The sequence below is a fragment of the Pipra filicauda genome, unplaced genomic scaffold, assembly GCF_003945595.2.
Source record: "Pipra filicauda isolate LSUMZ 115617 unplaced genomic scaffold, ASM394559v2 scaffold15_size4787011_pilon, whole genome shotgun sequence".
In the NCBI taxonomy this organism is placed as follows: Eukaryota; Metazoa; Chordata; class Aves; order Passeriformes; family Pipridae; genus Pipra; species Pipra filicauda.
This window is the reverse complement of record NW_024104096.1, coordinates 4,371,960-4,386,133: the sequence shown is the minus strand read 5'-3', so window position 1 is coordinate 4,386,133 and position 14,174 is coordinate 4,371,960. Positions and strand designations below refer to the sequence as shown.

The window sequence follows — 14,174 nt, the reverse complement described above, 5'->3', positions numbered from 1 at the left end:
CGCTGCCTGTTTTACACATGTACCGGCTCTCGCCTTTGCTTCCCTGGCTTACAAGTAAAACAACCCCTTCCCGAAATCACCCTCACCTCCACAAGAAAAGAGAGGGAAGGGAAAATGGGGAGGGGGGAGCCTTCCCACAGCTGACTCTACCTTAAGACAATTAATCTTTAGTCTTTCACCCTGGGAGGCAGGATAAATACAACGAGAAAACAGATAGGAGTCTCCCCGGTCCTGTAAGGAAAACAGCTGTTCCAAGCACTTTAATGCAAATGAACACAAATGAAGGTTTCAGCTTTTTTTTTTTTCTTCCAGAGTTTTACTGCACTCCATTTATCAATTGGACTTGACAACAAAAGAAAGAACTGGGGGAAAACCTGGGGCAGATTCAAGTCACTTCCACTCTAGATAAAGGAAGGGGGAGAGTTCCTTGAGGGCAAGTTGTGGGTCTTGTCAGTCCTAATGCAATATCGTGGGTTTTTATGCGAGGTTTCTTTCTCTACACCCCCCCCCCCCCCCCCGCCTTTTAATTTTGACGGTCTTGCAAGATGACCGCGGTGATTGCAAAATGAAAGTACGTTTATGACTCTCTACTGAGAAGTTGTGGCTATAAACCCTATGCTTTCAGAGAAAATATAGAAATTAAAAAGTTTGTTAAAATTAATCTCATCTTTATAGAAGCTAGAGGAGTTCTGCATATTTATCCTACTCTATACACTACAGTAAAAGAGTAAAGTGTTTTAAATAAAATACAGCAGATATACTTACTGCGCTGCAAGATTTAAAGGGTATCGCTTTACGGGGGTGGGGGAAGGGGGGGATACCTAGGAAAACCTTCCTTACATTTACCTCGTAAGAAGAGCAGATCCTTAAAGGCTATCTGACACATCTGTTTAGGGACTGGGGCAGATCGGTGTTTCAATGGAAGAAAAAGGACTTGGTTCAGCAGAGAAAGTGAAAGTCCTTCCTCTCGTTCAACCCTTCCAGGATCAGCGCCTGTTCTGGTTGGAGTCCAGGTCAGGAATTGGACGCGACCCCTAAAGCACTTGCCTTGTTCTTCACTTGTCAAACGTGTTTTATCTCTAAGTGACCTTTTTGTTAATGTTGTAGATTGTGTGGGCCACCATGTCAGATCCGGAAACAAAAGTAAAAGATTGATTAACACATTTTGCCCGTGAAAAAATGTTATGGGATGAGGAGGTGGGGGGATAGTGGGATGCAACGTACAAAGAGAAAATAAAAAGGCAATCCAGCGACTTGAAGGACTGCGGACTCCACTCGGGGCATCCACCGGCACGGTAAAACCGGTGTTGGGGGCAGAGGACCCTGTACCCTTCGGGACCGCACAGACACAAAGCAAGACGTGTAACGCCCGAGTGGATACGGTGTGCATACCCACAAGGTTCTCAACACAGCCTGGCTGAAATCAAACACATAAATGGCGAACCGATACTCTCACTAAGGCGAAGGGCCGCATTCCCAGGGCCCCGGTGTCAGCGACCGGTTCAGCCCGACGGGTACAGGGACGAAAGACTCTTTTTCGAAGAAGACGAAAAGGGAAGAGGAAGAAGAGCCCAGCAGCCCGACCCGGCAGGGCAGTGCGGAGCTGGGGAGGGCTACCGGGTGCTGGCACACAAATCCAGTTTACTCGAAGGATTTATTCTGTAAATTAAATGGCTTTTTCTCCCGAGGAGCCCGTCTCTCCCTCTGTTTTCCTTCCTCCCTCTCTCTCCTTCTCCCTTCAAGTCACACCAGGCTTGTAATCAGCAACAAAAGCTGACATAAATCAAGGGCGGATTGACAGGGGCTGACAAATAACTGATTGATTGCGGTTGGGGAGCACTGACAATTGACGGCGGGGCGGAGAGTCCCGAAAGGCGGCGGCGGGCGGTGCGTGACAGCCCCTCGTGTGACGAGCGGCCTCCCCCAATCCCGCCGCGCTCCCCGCGCCGCCGCAGCGCCCCGGCCCCCGCCCGCCGGCGACGCGCGGCTCGGCGCTCTGCAGGTTCTCGGCCGAGTCTCCCCCGCGCTGCCAGGCGGGAGGGGCGGGAAAAGCGCCCCGAGACCCTTTCGCGGGGTCCGAGGGGACACGGCGCGGTGGCGGTGGCGGGGCTGTCCCGGCGGGCTGTCCCCGGGGGCGGGGGGCGCAGGCCAGGCCCATGAGCGCTGTGCTTGGCCGGCGGCGGGTCGTGCTCGGGGCGGTGTGCGAGCGGTGGGGTAGGGGGGTAGGCGCGGGGAGGGCGGCGGAGCCCCCGACCGACCCCCGCCAGGCGCGGCACCCCCGGCCCCGCGGCCGCCCCCGCCGCTGCCTGCGATCCGCGCTGCCTGCGGAGGGAGAAAAACGTTCGCAGCGCGTGATGTGAAACACAGAATTAACGCCCATCCCATCCCGGGAGCGAAAACAAGGAAGGAGGGGAGGGGGGAGGGAAGGCGGACGAGAAAGGGAAGGGGGAAAAAAAAAAAAAAAAGAGTGAGAGACCATTAAAAACGGAGAAAAAAAAAAAGCCCCAGAAAAGGGAACGTCACATCCCCTTGACCCTCCAATCACCTCGGGGTCCCATTTGATTGGAAGGCGGCAAAGGCTTTAATCTCAGACTAATTCAGCTGCTTTTGAAGTGAGTTTCTTTGCCAGATCCCGGGCTGGATGGGCAGCGGCTCGCATCACAGCTGAGCGGCGGAGGCGAGCGCTCCGCTCCGCGCCAGCCGGGGGAGCCGAGAGCGGCCGAGGGGGACCGCGGCACACGCTCGCAGCCTCCACCCCCGCCCCCAGCACAGCCCAAGGATTACTCGGCTTTTTTTTTCCTCCTCTTTCTCTCCGGCCGGCTCCCCCTTTCCCTCCCCCTCCCCACCCACGCCCTCCCCGCCAGAGAGAGCCACGGGACGTTGTATGTTTGTTTTTCTGCTCGGGGGGCGTGTGGCTTTTTTCCTTTCTCGCCCGCAGAACGCGAGCGAGCGTTTCCGAGTGCGAGCGGCGCCACTTGCCCCAGTTTTCATGCGAGGTTTTGGGTCATGATCACATCGCCCTCGCTTTCTGCTATAAGAAGTAGTAAGCGCAGCAGCAGCCTCAGCGAGCCCGGAGGCAGCCCCCGCCGCAGCCGCAGCGCCGCCGACCTCGCCGGGCCGAACGGGCACGCTGGGAATAACGGCAGCAGCGCCGCCGCCAAGCCCTGCTTCCACGCCGTCCCCCCCTCGGACCCGCTACGCCAAGCCAACCGCCTTCCCATCAAAGTCTTGAAAATGCTCACGGCGCGGACTGGACACATTTTACACCCTGAATACCTGCAGCCTTTACCCTCCACGCCCGTCAGCCCCATCGAGGTAAGGACCTCGGAACCGGCCCGGGCCCCCGTCGCTTTCTCCCGTCCCTGCCCGGGCGCTCGCTGTGCATGGCGGCTCCGCCAGCCGCCCTCGGCACTTTCCTGCGCTTTGAAATGCATTTACACCGGGATAGGGGCTTCTTTTGATCTCGAGTTAGTGCGAGGAACCGCTCCTGGGTATTGTTTCCATGTTTACCAGGATAATTTCTAGTTCCTGTATAAATTAAGTTTTTCATTTTGCTATTTTGAGCTTTTTTTTTTTTTTTTTTTTTTTTTCTTTGAGAGAAGGGGTGAGGGGAAGGAAACGACCCGCGCTGGGGTCACGATCCGGCCACGCAAATAAGAAAGCGCTCCGAGTGCCAAACAACCTTGCTTTTGAAAGCAGTGTTTTGGGTTTGGTGGGGGGACACACAGGACGGGACGACACGACGCAGAGAGGGACAGGCTCAAACGTGGGTGCGGCAGGATAACTATTTCGGCTTCCCGACCGATTCCTTTCAAGTACCGACAGGCATTTGTACTTCAGAGGCCCTATTAGTCCCTTTTCACCTCTGTCGAGGTTGCCGGTCCCCCTTTGCGTAGCTCGCTGTTTGCGGGACCGAAACTCGAAACGGAGAGGGTGGTGGGAAGGGTGTGTCCGTGGGAATGAATGATTTCATTAAGGTCTCTGCGGAGCGAGGACACCCCTCTCCCGGGGAGCCCGGCTCGCTGGCTAACTCGGGCTCTGTTTATAAATAGTGTCACCAGTCAGGGTGCAGAAATGCTGCAGTCGCTATAGTCCACGGGCGGGTTTGCGCGCCTGCACGACCGGAGCGACGCCGAGACGTCGAGCGAGTTCCGCGCTGCCCAGGCCGCTGCCAGGGAGGCAGTGGCCACTGAAGGCAGCCACGGCGGGCTCCCAGGGATACGAAAATCCCCAGCCCTTTTAAAAGGCTTTATGGAAAATGGTGCATTCAGGGGAGGGGGCTGTCAAGGTGATGAATGCGCACAAAATTGTTCGTTACTTCCAGACTGTACTCTGCAAACACCTACGGGACAAGAGTCCTAGGTATGCACTGGGGTTTTTCTTAGACCCCGATTAAATCTCTGTCTTTGTGTGTCCTTCTGATTTCCGCAGCTGGATGCGAAAAAGAGTCCCCTGGCCCTTTTGGCACAAACTTGCTCGCAGATAGGGAAGCCGGACCCGTCCCCTTCATCCAAACTCTCTTCGGTCACCTCCAATGGCTCCGGAGGCGACAAGGACTCCAAGTCGGGCCCCTTGAAGCTCAGCGACATCGGTGTGGAGGACAAGTCGAGCTTCAAGCCGTACTCCAAGCCGGGCGCGGAGAAGAAGGAGCCGGGGGCGGCAGGCTGCGCGGGCGCCCCCGCCGCGGGGGTCGCGGCCGGGGAGAAGTCGGGATTCCGGGTGCCGAGCGCCACCTGCCAGCCGTTCACCCCAAGGACAGGCAGCCCCAACTCCAGCGCCTCCGCCTGCTCGCCGGGGCTGCTGCCGGCCGAGGGCAAAGGCGGGGAGGACAAGAAAGACTCGGAGGGCTGCGGAAAGAGCGGCAACTCCGGCTCAGAGGGAGGCCCGGGCACCACCAGCATCAGCCACAGCCGGATTAGCGTGAGCTGTGCCGGGATTAACGTGGAGGTCAACCAGCACCAGGAGAGCACGCCGGGCTCCAAGCCCATCGCATCGGACTCCGCCTCCTCCTGCAGCAGCACCACCGCCACCTCCTCCACCTCCGTCCTGGGCTCCGGCCTCGTGGCCCCCGTCTCCCCTTACAAGCCGGGACAGACCGTCTTCCCCCTGCCCCCGGCGGGCATGAGCTACCCGGGGACGCTGGCTGGAGCCTACGCCGGCTACCCGCCCCAGTTCCTGCCGCACGGAGTGGCTCTGGACCCCACCAAATCCTCCAGCCTGGTGGGAGCCCAGCTGGCCGCCGCCAGCAGCCTGGGCTGCAGCAAGCCGGCGGGGTCGAGCCCGCTGGCGGGCGCGTCGCCGCCGTCGGTGATGACGGCGAGCCTGTGCCGAGACCCGTACTGCCTGAGCTACCACTGCGCCAGCCACCTGGCAGGCGCCGCCGGCGCCTCCTGCGCCCACGACCAGGCCCTCAAGTCCGGATACCCCCTCGTCTACCCCACCCACCCTTTGCACAGCGTCCACTCCTCGCTGACCGGCGCCACGCCGCCCTCGCTGGCCGGCCACCCTTTGTACCCCTACGGCTTCATGCTCCCCAACGACCCCCAGCCGCACATCTGCAACTGGGTGTCGGCCAACGGACCCTGCGACAAGCGCTTTGCCACCTCGGAGGAGCTGCTTAGCCACTTGCGGACCCATACTGCCTTCCCTGGCACCGATAAACTCCTCTCCAGCTACCCCAGCTCCTCGTCGCTGGCCAGCGCGGCGGCCGCAGCCATGGCATGCCACATGCACATCCCCACGACGGGCGCCCCGGGCAGCCCGGGCACGCTGGCCCTGCGCAGCCCACACCACGCGCTGGGACTCGGCAGCCGCTACCACCCTTACTCCAAGAGCCCCCTGCCCACCCCCGGGGCCCCCGTGCCCGTGCCCGCTGCCACCGGACCCTACTATTCCCCTTACGCACTCTATGGGCAGAGACTCACCACAGCCTCGGCCCTGGGGTACCAGTGAGCACAGGCAGCGGGGCTTTGACACACAACACAACACAGTCTAGCGGTAAGGGAAGGAAGCCCTGCGAAACTTTATAAAAGTTGGAAAGAAAAAAAAATCTGACTTTTTATAAAATAGTGTTCATTTGAGGACTGGATCCATGAGCACTGTATTTATTTATGTTAGCTTCAAGCGGGACAACGAATCATAAAGTGCATTACTTAACTGAGCTCAATAGGTAAAAGTGGAACACCCATTGTAGAATATAAATAAAAAGATAGAGGTCTTCTCTTTAATGTTACTTTAAAATTGCTATGATTGTATTGTACGTTCTTATTTAATGTCTCATTGAAACAAAAAAAATTTACATGCATGTTTGTTACTAAAAAACAACTCGCAATTTGTCAATTATAATTTCAAATTGCAATTATTTTTAAGGTGTATACCCTTGAAAGAGAATTGGTATTTTTTTGTATGTATTCTGGAAGAAAAACAAAAACAGTTCTATTCCAAAAACCTCATTTGCCTTATTTTGTTCTTTAAAAGGAACACTTAACTATTTTTAATTTTTAAGTCCACCCTGTGAAAAGGGTTAAGTAAGGTTTACGTCATGTACTAAAATAGACAATGTATCGCTTTAAAGATTAAAATTCCGTATATTTGATGTATTAAAAGGTTTTACCTTTTTTTTTTTTTTTTGAATACGCTTTGATTCTGTTATAAAACCCGAGTAGGTCTTGGATGGAGGCAACTGCTAATTTCTCCTTAAGCGTTTATTCAATTTTAATTAAAAATTAAAAAAAAACAACCCAAAGTTTTTTTTTATTGTAACCCCAGGGCTCTCTTAAAAAATAATCAGACAGAGTTGGGTTTTTTCCCTCTTCAGTAGAATTTGTTGGCACAAAATAGGAAAACTGAGAATCACTTAAATCTCTTTCCCTTTCTTAAAGCAGATAAACTTTTTTTTAGAAATGTTTTTACTGTGAAAAATCTGATTTTTAAAACTAGTTTTCAATTAATTCTTTAGAAAGAAACAGGGAAGGCAAGACTGATTTGTAAAAGTGTAAGACGATTATCCGAAAGCTATTTTTTTACAATGTAATGCATTCATCTCTTTCTAAATGAGAAGTTCAGAAGCAATTAGGGAAGCACTGTTTGAGCTCATCCAGTTATTTTCAATTTCTCTCTTCAGTTCGCACCGCAGCACAAACGATCATCACCTTAAAAAAAATCGGACGGCTCTGAAAACTCATTTTCTTTTAAAAAAGGAAGGGACAGGGGAAAAAAAAAAAGAAGCCATCCGTTATTTGGTCCGAGTTTGCTCTTTACTGAAGTACAGTGCCAAACTCGACGTGTTACCGAGAGGGGCTGCCCCTGCCTGCGCCGCGTCTCTGCCTCCCCAGCCAGGCTTCCTTGCGCCCAAGGGCCACCGCCCGGCTCCGGCTCGTCGTCCTGCATTCAGGTAGGAGCGGGGGCTGCGACGGCAAAGCCAGAGCAGCTACCGAAACTGCGGAACAAACCGTTGCAGCCGGGATAGTGGGAAAAGCGATCCCCAAGTTCGTAAAAGCGATGCCAGCGAGGGGCTTTGCCCCGCGGTGTGCCAGGCGCTCGCAGGCAGGGGCTCAGGCGGAGCTGGGTCTCCGCTGCCCCTCACTCAGCCCCTCTCCCCCCGCTGCCGTCTGCCCTCGCCCCGGCCCCAGCGCGAACCGCTGGCGAGGAGGAAAGTTGCAAGCGGCGACTTTGCTTGACAAATCACTGGGTTTTCTCCCTCGTTCTGGATCCCCCCCACAATATAATTACTGTTCAAAGTTTCCCGTGGTGCCCAGATGCTAATTAGTCTAATACATTTACTCCAGATAATTAGTGGAAGTTAGCGTTAATGTGCGAAGGCGAGAAAAGCAGCAAGCTAATGGAGCTCCAGCGCTCGCCCGGCCGTCCCGGCACGGCGCGACTGCTGAGGCTGGGCCGGGCCGGGCCGGGCCCGGGACCGCGGCGGGGACCGGGATGCTCGTGGGGACTCCGGATGCTGGGCCGCGCTGCGGCTCTTTTGGGACGCTGTCCGAAGGCGGCACGGGAAATGCTTTGTGCTTTAACCAAATGTATTTCCCCCCCGCGGCCTTAAATGGAAAAGGGACCATTGCGAATCTCTGCTTTAGGGAATGTAAAACGAGCTCTCGTTATGAACTGATGAGTTAGAGAAGGGGAGGAGAGGGCAATGCTGTTAACTGCACCAAGTAAACTTCAGTAATATAATAGAAAGTGGATACAAATACAGCAAGTAATCGAAAGAAAGGCTTCCCGGGTCGGGGGTGATGGTTGTAGAGGATTCATCCAGCGAGTCCGAGAAAGGCAGAACAAGCTCGCAGTCCTCTCCCTACGCCGCACGCCCCCCGCTCTCTCCTGCAGCCCGGCCAGACTGCCCTCCCCGCTTCGCTATTTTAGCTACTCTTAATTCGAAGAAAATTACATTTCAGGCTCCATCTGGGTGTGCGAGCAACACTTACAGATTTACCGCGATTAAAACGCACCACTATCGCCATGCTCCTCTCCTATTCATGTATTTTACAATTACAGATCTCTAACAGCTGCAGCTCAGACTTCGCTAGCCAAACCCCATCGGCTATCAGGTGCTGCAGGGACGATTTTGAACAGAGAGAGGCATTTCTGTGTCCTGGAACCTAACTGCAGTTTTGTGGATTTCAGTTCTTAAAAGTTATACACAAAGATTGCTGATGCAAGTGATGTAATGAACGCTTGATGTTGTTATTACTGTTTTGCTCAGATACTGTCCCGGAGATTAAAGAAAAATTAAAATATCTTATTTTATATGTAGAGTGGTGGTAAGGAGGTCTCTCTTACAGGCTTGTTAAGTATTTAACTTGGCAAGTGCCACCTAGAATTTTGATATTAGTATAGGAAATTCGCCTTTTTTTCTAATAGAGATTGACTTATGGACATTAATGTTTTTAGGTAAAAGGACTGCATTTGTTATTCCTCCCCCCCCCTCCCCGTTCTTACTAACTGGATGGGTTGTGGATTTGACAGCAGCCGCTGGTCCATGCCACCGAACTAAAATAATTTCACAGTGAAAAACCAGCTCGAGAGGACAAGCAACAGAAGGGCAAAACCCATCAAAACCCGAAACTGTGATCAATCTGACCAGAGTCAGGCATACATTAGTTTAAATTAAACAGTTTCATCTTTCTCACAAATCTTTTTTGAACATTAAAGATAAACTCATGTAATATTTAAATCAACTCTTGTCAGATGCTAAGTGCAACTGAAGAACCCAAATAAAAATTAATGCAGTTCCATCCCCTCTCAAAAGCTTACTCTGGATGCCACTTCGACAAAATACTTCTGATAACCAACGCTTAGAAAAGAAGTGTCCTGTTTATCTTATCTATGGGAAAATGTAATTAAGGTAGTTTTATGAAACAATAAAACACCAGACTCCACAGACAGCAAAGGAGTCTCTGTAATATATCTGAGCCTATATGGGCATATGGATCTTGGCTTATGCGTACAAGCCCACACCAAAAATGTGCATATACGTTTGCTCGCCTGATTTTAGAGTGCAAAATATATGCTAGTGCTAAATTACAGGGATGCCTTTATTACGAGAAGATTTTCCTCAGCGATAAGAGACTCCATTTTCTAAGACCAGAAAGGCACCCACTGCCCATCCACTTCCTTTGAAGCCACCCTCAGCTTAGCCAGAAAAGTACGCGCAATGTGGTGACTGCAGCTGACCCTCTTCTCTCTAATCCGAGGTTTGTAATGATCTGCCCACACCTACAGCTGAAATCACCCAGCCAGCGGGAATCCTGGAAGGCCCAAACTTTCTGAAACAAAAGTAAATGTGCATTCCTATTCTGTATTCATTGATCAAACTTCATTCTTCCATACTTAGAAAAGACAGAGAGCAATGCTGCCTTGTTTTAACACTGTTGGCTCTCACACTAGTCTTTCAGTAGAGCACAGTTTAGGGGTTTTTTTATGTTTAGTTTAGTTTGTATGTTTGGGGTTTTATTTTGTTGGGTTTGGGGGTTTTTTAAGTAATAAATCTAAAGTGGAAAATTGCTGGAGTTATCAGCATCAAATCTCCTTTCCATAAAGATTTTTGAGTATAATTTCGGACTTTCCTAACCCCATGCTGAGACACCCCACCCCCCCCGATTCTTTTTGCACCATGAAGCATAGCCCGCATTGCTTCACGAACAGACCTGAGGCAGGCAAGCAAACAGTCTGATCAGAGGTGTCTAATCCCTGCTAAATCTCTTTCTCAGCTCACTCCTAGAAAATTCGGGGCAGGCTACTTTTTTTTTTTTTTTTAAGGTAAAATTTTGTTGCGATGAAGAGCAGAGGTGTCGGAAGAAAAAAGACGGACCCTGAGTCTGTATGCTCTCACCTCTCTGGAGGTGGAATGCTTTGGCAGCAGAGATGCGGTTGAAATTTGAGCAGATTATACATTTGAGCTTGTGCATAAATGCTAAAAGACTGTCCTAATGCTGGATATTTCTCCATCAACATGAACCAGGTGCTGCTGCTGCTGCAAAAATCCCACCTCCGGCCACTTGCTCTGTGCGTGTGTGCGCGCACAGCGATGCACAGACTTTGTTCTCTCTTCATGTCTGAAATTCATCAACTGCTCCCCACTCTCAAGCCCCCCCGTCCCTACGTGAAAAAAAAAAAAAAAGTGAATCCGTTCAGCTTTGAATATTGTCAGAAGCCTTGTGTGTATTTTTTTTTTAATCTTCAAATGAATTAAAGACAACCTGACAATGCTGTCATCTGTCTTCAACGTCACATCAAGGCAAGAAATAATGATAACAGAGCAGCAGAAAGACGCCCACTGAAACCTGGAGGATATATATACACATATATATACACACACATATATGCCTTGAAACAGTTTGAAAGAGAACAAAATTAGATTACCGCTCTAAGGCTATCGCAGTAAGAACGTGTGGGATTTTTTTTTTTTTTTTTGCTATGTGTGTAAGTGCTTCATCTTTCCTGCCTTATTTTGTGAAGCGCGTGCTACTCGATCCAAACCACTTCTGTGGGATGGGACAAGACGACGAGCAGGCACATTCCTCGCTCCCAAACTACCACGACCAGTGGAAGCACGAAAAATACCTCCCCTCCCCCTCCACCGTTTCAGGTTCACGTTCCAGTTAATAACAAACGTTACTGCTCTCCCGAGGCGCGGGCCAGAGCGGGCACGCTTCGCACGGAGGCCCAGGCGGGCGCGCTGCGCAGCCCCCCGGAGGAAGAGGAGCTGCTCCCGGGAGGAGGGAGAAGGGAGCGGGGCTGCTCCCCTTTGTCTCCGGGCTCAGGAGGTCGGGGCGCGCTCACGGCCGCCAGGCGGCGCTGCCGCCCCCGGCGGAGCGCGGGGCAGCGGGAGCGCGCGGGAGCGGCCGCGCGGCGGGAGCGCGCCCAGCCCGGCCCGGGACCCGAAAGGCATCGCTGGGCCGGGGCACCGGGAATCTCCCACCTAATCCCGAGAGAAGCATCGCAGTACAAATGGATCTATCCAGATAAAAACAGATAGGCCGGACCGAAAAAACACGTGGTGGAGTTGGTTGGGTTTGTTGGTGTTTTGTTGTTGGTTTTTTTCTTCTTCTTTTTTTTTTTTTTTTTTTAATCACGCTTGTAATCTCATTCGCTCTGAAGGGTAAATAAATTGCAGTTGTACGAAAAACAATTGGTGCTACATGTGTTCATAACAGATGGGATCTTATCACAGTTTAACTGTAATAAATTCTGACTTCTGGAAATTGTAATCTTTACTCCATGGTGGATGTCTCTTTTCTACTGTAATGATAGGGCTACAAACTCCTGAGAGCAAGTAGAAAAGTTTTCAGTGCTACGGTTACTCAAGAGCCAGGGCATGCTCCTGCAGCCTCTTCACAACTGCGTCTCTTTCACAGTTTCTGTGAAAACGCGTCTGAAAATCAAAAGGGAGAGAAAACCTTGGCGCATAGGAAGGCGAACAGCTGATCTTTCCACAGATGAGTAACACTATTTACTAAGGCCGATGATAATAGTCCTTAAAATACATACGGAAAAACTAAGAATGAGCTTTCTGTGTGGAGAAGCCCTGGCAAATGACAGATCACACTTTGCGAAAAGAGAACATGTCAAAAGAAGAAACCGAGCCCCTGAGGAAGCAGGAACCAAACTTTAGATTAATCCCCCTGTGCTTCAGCTCACAAAATTAAAAAATAAATTTGAATAACCACTGAAAGGATAAAATTATAATAATAAATTGTCCATATTCACTGAGGCTGCGGGACTAATTATTTTCACCATCTCGGCTTCCCATTGCTGTTTATCAAATGGCAGGATAAATGCTTGTAAGTCCATTACATTTCCATAAATCCTTTCGCCGCTTTCTTTTTGGCCAATGCTTTTGCAACATAAATTGATTTTACTGCACTTTCTGAAGTCACTGTTTATTAAACTCAAGCAAGTTCGCCCTGAAAGCGTTGGATTTTTTCCATCGACATATCAAACCCGTGAACAGGAATTACTGAGGCTACTGGAGGCTCTAGTCTCTTTTTTCCCCTGCTGTGATCTTGATGGCAAATGCGAACTGCAAATTACAAGTTTGTAATAATCTACGCTGTTACAGAAAACAACCCCTTTATCGCTGGTGAAAAATTAGTCTAAATCCAAACACCACTTTTTCCCCTTGTTTTTAAACGGGGGTAGGCATGAGATGCTACTGGGCGATGGAAATCAAACACACTCAGGAACGCTTTGGAAGTTCTTTAACGTTACTGGATGGACAAGTTATTTTTAGGAAAGGATTTTGGATGTGTAACCAGAAGTTCAATGCAATTTAGAAATGAGCACAGTCTCCATGTTTCTTAAATCCTTCTCCTTTTTTCCTCAATCATCTTAAGAAAATTGGACCCAACCAGCCTTAAACTGATTAATAATTTCTCACTTAATATCAGCTGATTTCCAGCTCCTTTACCTGTCACGCTAGCCCCACGACCATTATTTAAAAGCGTTAAAAGCTGACGCTTATGTTTAGAGCGCTCTCTCTCCGTTCCACGTCGCACCGGGGCTGCGCAGCTCCAGCCCTCGGCAGCGAGCCCCCTCCCTGGCGGGGCCCGGCGCTCCCGGGGCTGGGGCGCCTTCGCACAGCCCTTTGCAAGCCGTGACCATCGGACCTAAACAGGCAGCGGAGTCACCTCGAGGTACTTCAGTGACACGAGAGTCTTGTAAAATACAGAGGGGTAGTTACTGTAGATTACAGAAGACACGCAGAACTGTCTGCTTCAGGTAGGACAGCAGAATGTCGGTAATTCCGAACGCATCCTTGGTATTACAAGTTCAGCGTTTGTACCCTATCCTTGACTCGGCCAGCCTTTTTAGTCTCATAAGCTGCTACCCACGAAGACGTTTTGCAAAAGTAAACGCATCAGTTGTAGGGATGCGGTCATTACTTAAGCTGGGAGCAGGAAGGGAAGGAAAGCCGGAGAGGTTCCCCCTACCTGCTCCCGGCCCCCGCGGGGGGTGGCAGGGGGGCCACCCGGCCAGGGCAGGGCTGGGCTGGGGCCAGCCCCGGGACCTGCTGCGGCGCCTCCGCGGGGCCCCCACGCCCGAAGCGGGCTACAGGAGAAAGGCTGGGGATGTCCCTGCTCCCTGCCTTCCTTCTGCGTGGGACAGGATGGGGCAGTGCTGGAGCTCGGCCCTCCGGCCCGAGCAGCCACCTCGGGGCTCTGCCGGCAGGACCAGGCCAGGAGAAGCCTCTCGGCTTTTTCAGCCACTCGGCTTTTTCACGGCAAAGCGTCCTGTTTGGAAAAGGGCAACTCTGCAGTTCATCCACTGCCATAGCTTTAGAGGGGTCGGTTCAGCTGGGACTGGTACAGACAGCCCTGGTGTGAGGACACACACTCTGTGCAAGGGAAGTGATCCCACTGCTAACACCCTTTCAGCCATCATAAGACCTAAAACTGCAGCTGCAATGTAATGGTTTATTTTCACTGAAGTTAGTAGGCATCGGCCCAGATTCTTAAACACACCAATCTATCTTACAGTTGCAGGAAAATCTTTCTTGTACAATTTACAGCCCTTAATCTTCTCTTTGTGGAGATGTATTTTTTTTCCTACCAGGAAAGATCAACTGCTACCATCATCTGCCGCATTCTTTCTCCATGCTTGAAGTACTTGTCTTGAGGCAGAGGAATATGTATCAATTCCCTGATCTGAAAGGTTTCAAACCC

General features: G+C 51.2%; 1 protein-coding gene across 1 annotated transcript; it reads left to right on the top strand.

Annotated features, from left to right (window-relative positions):
- Positions 1 to 2,469: 2,469 nt before the first annotated feature.
- ZNF503 (zinc finger protein 503) lies at positions 2,470 to 6,599 on the top strand. Its single transcript, XM_027739906.2, has 2 exons — positions 2,470 to 3,315; positions 4,432 to 6,599. Exons 1-2 carry the CDS (start codon positions 3,007 to 3,009, stop codon positions 5,950 to 5,952), a joined length of 1,830 nt encoding a protein of 609 aa, XP_027595707.1. The 5' UTR covers positions 2,470 to 3,006; the 3' UTR covers positions 5,953 to 6,599.
- Positions 6,600 to 14,174: the final 7,575 nt, after the last annotated feature.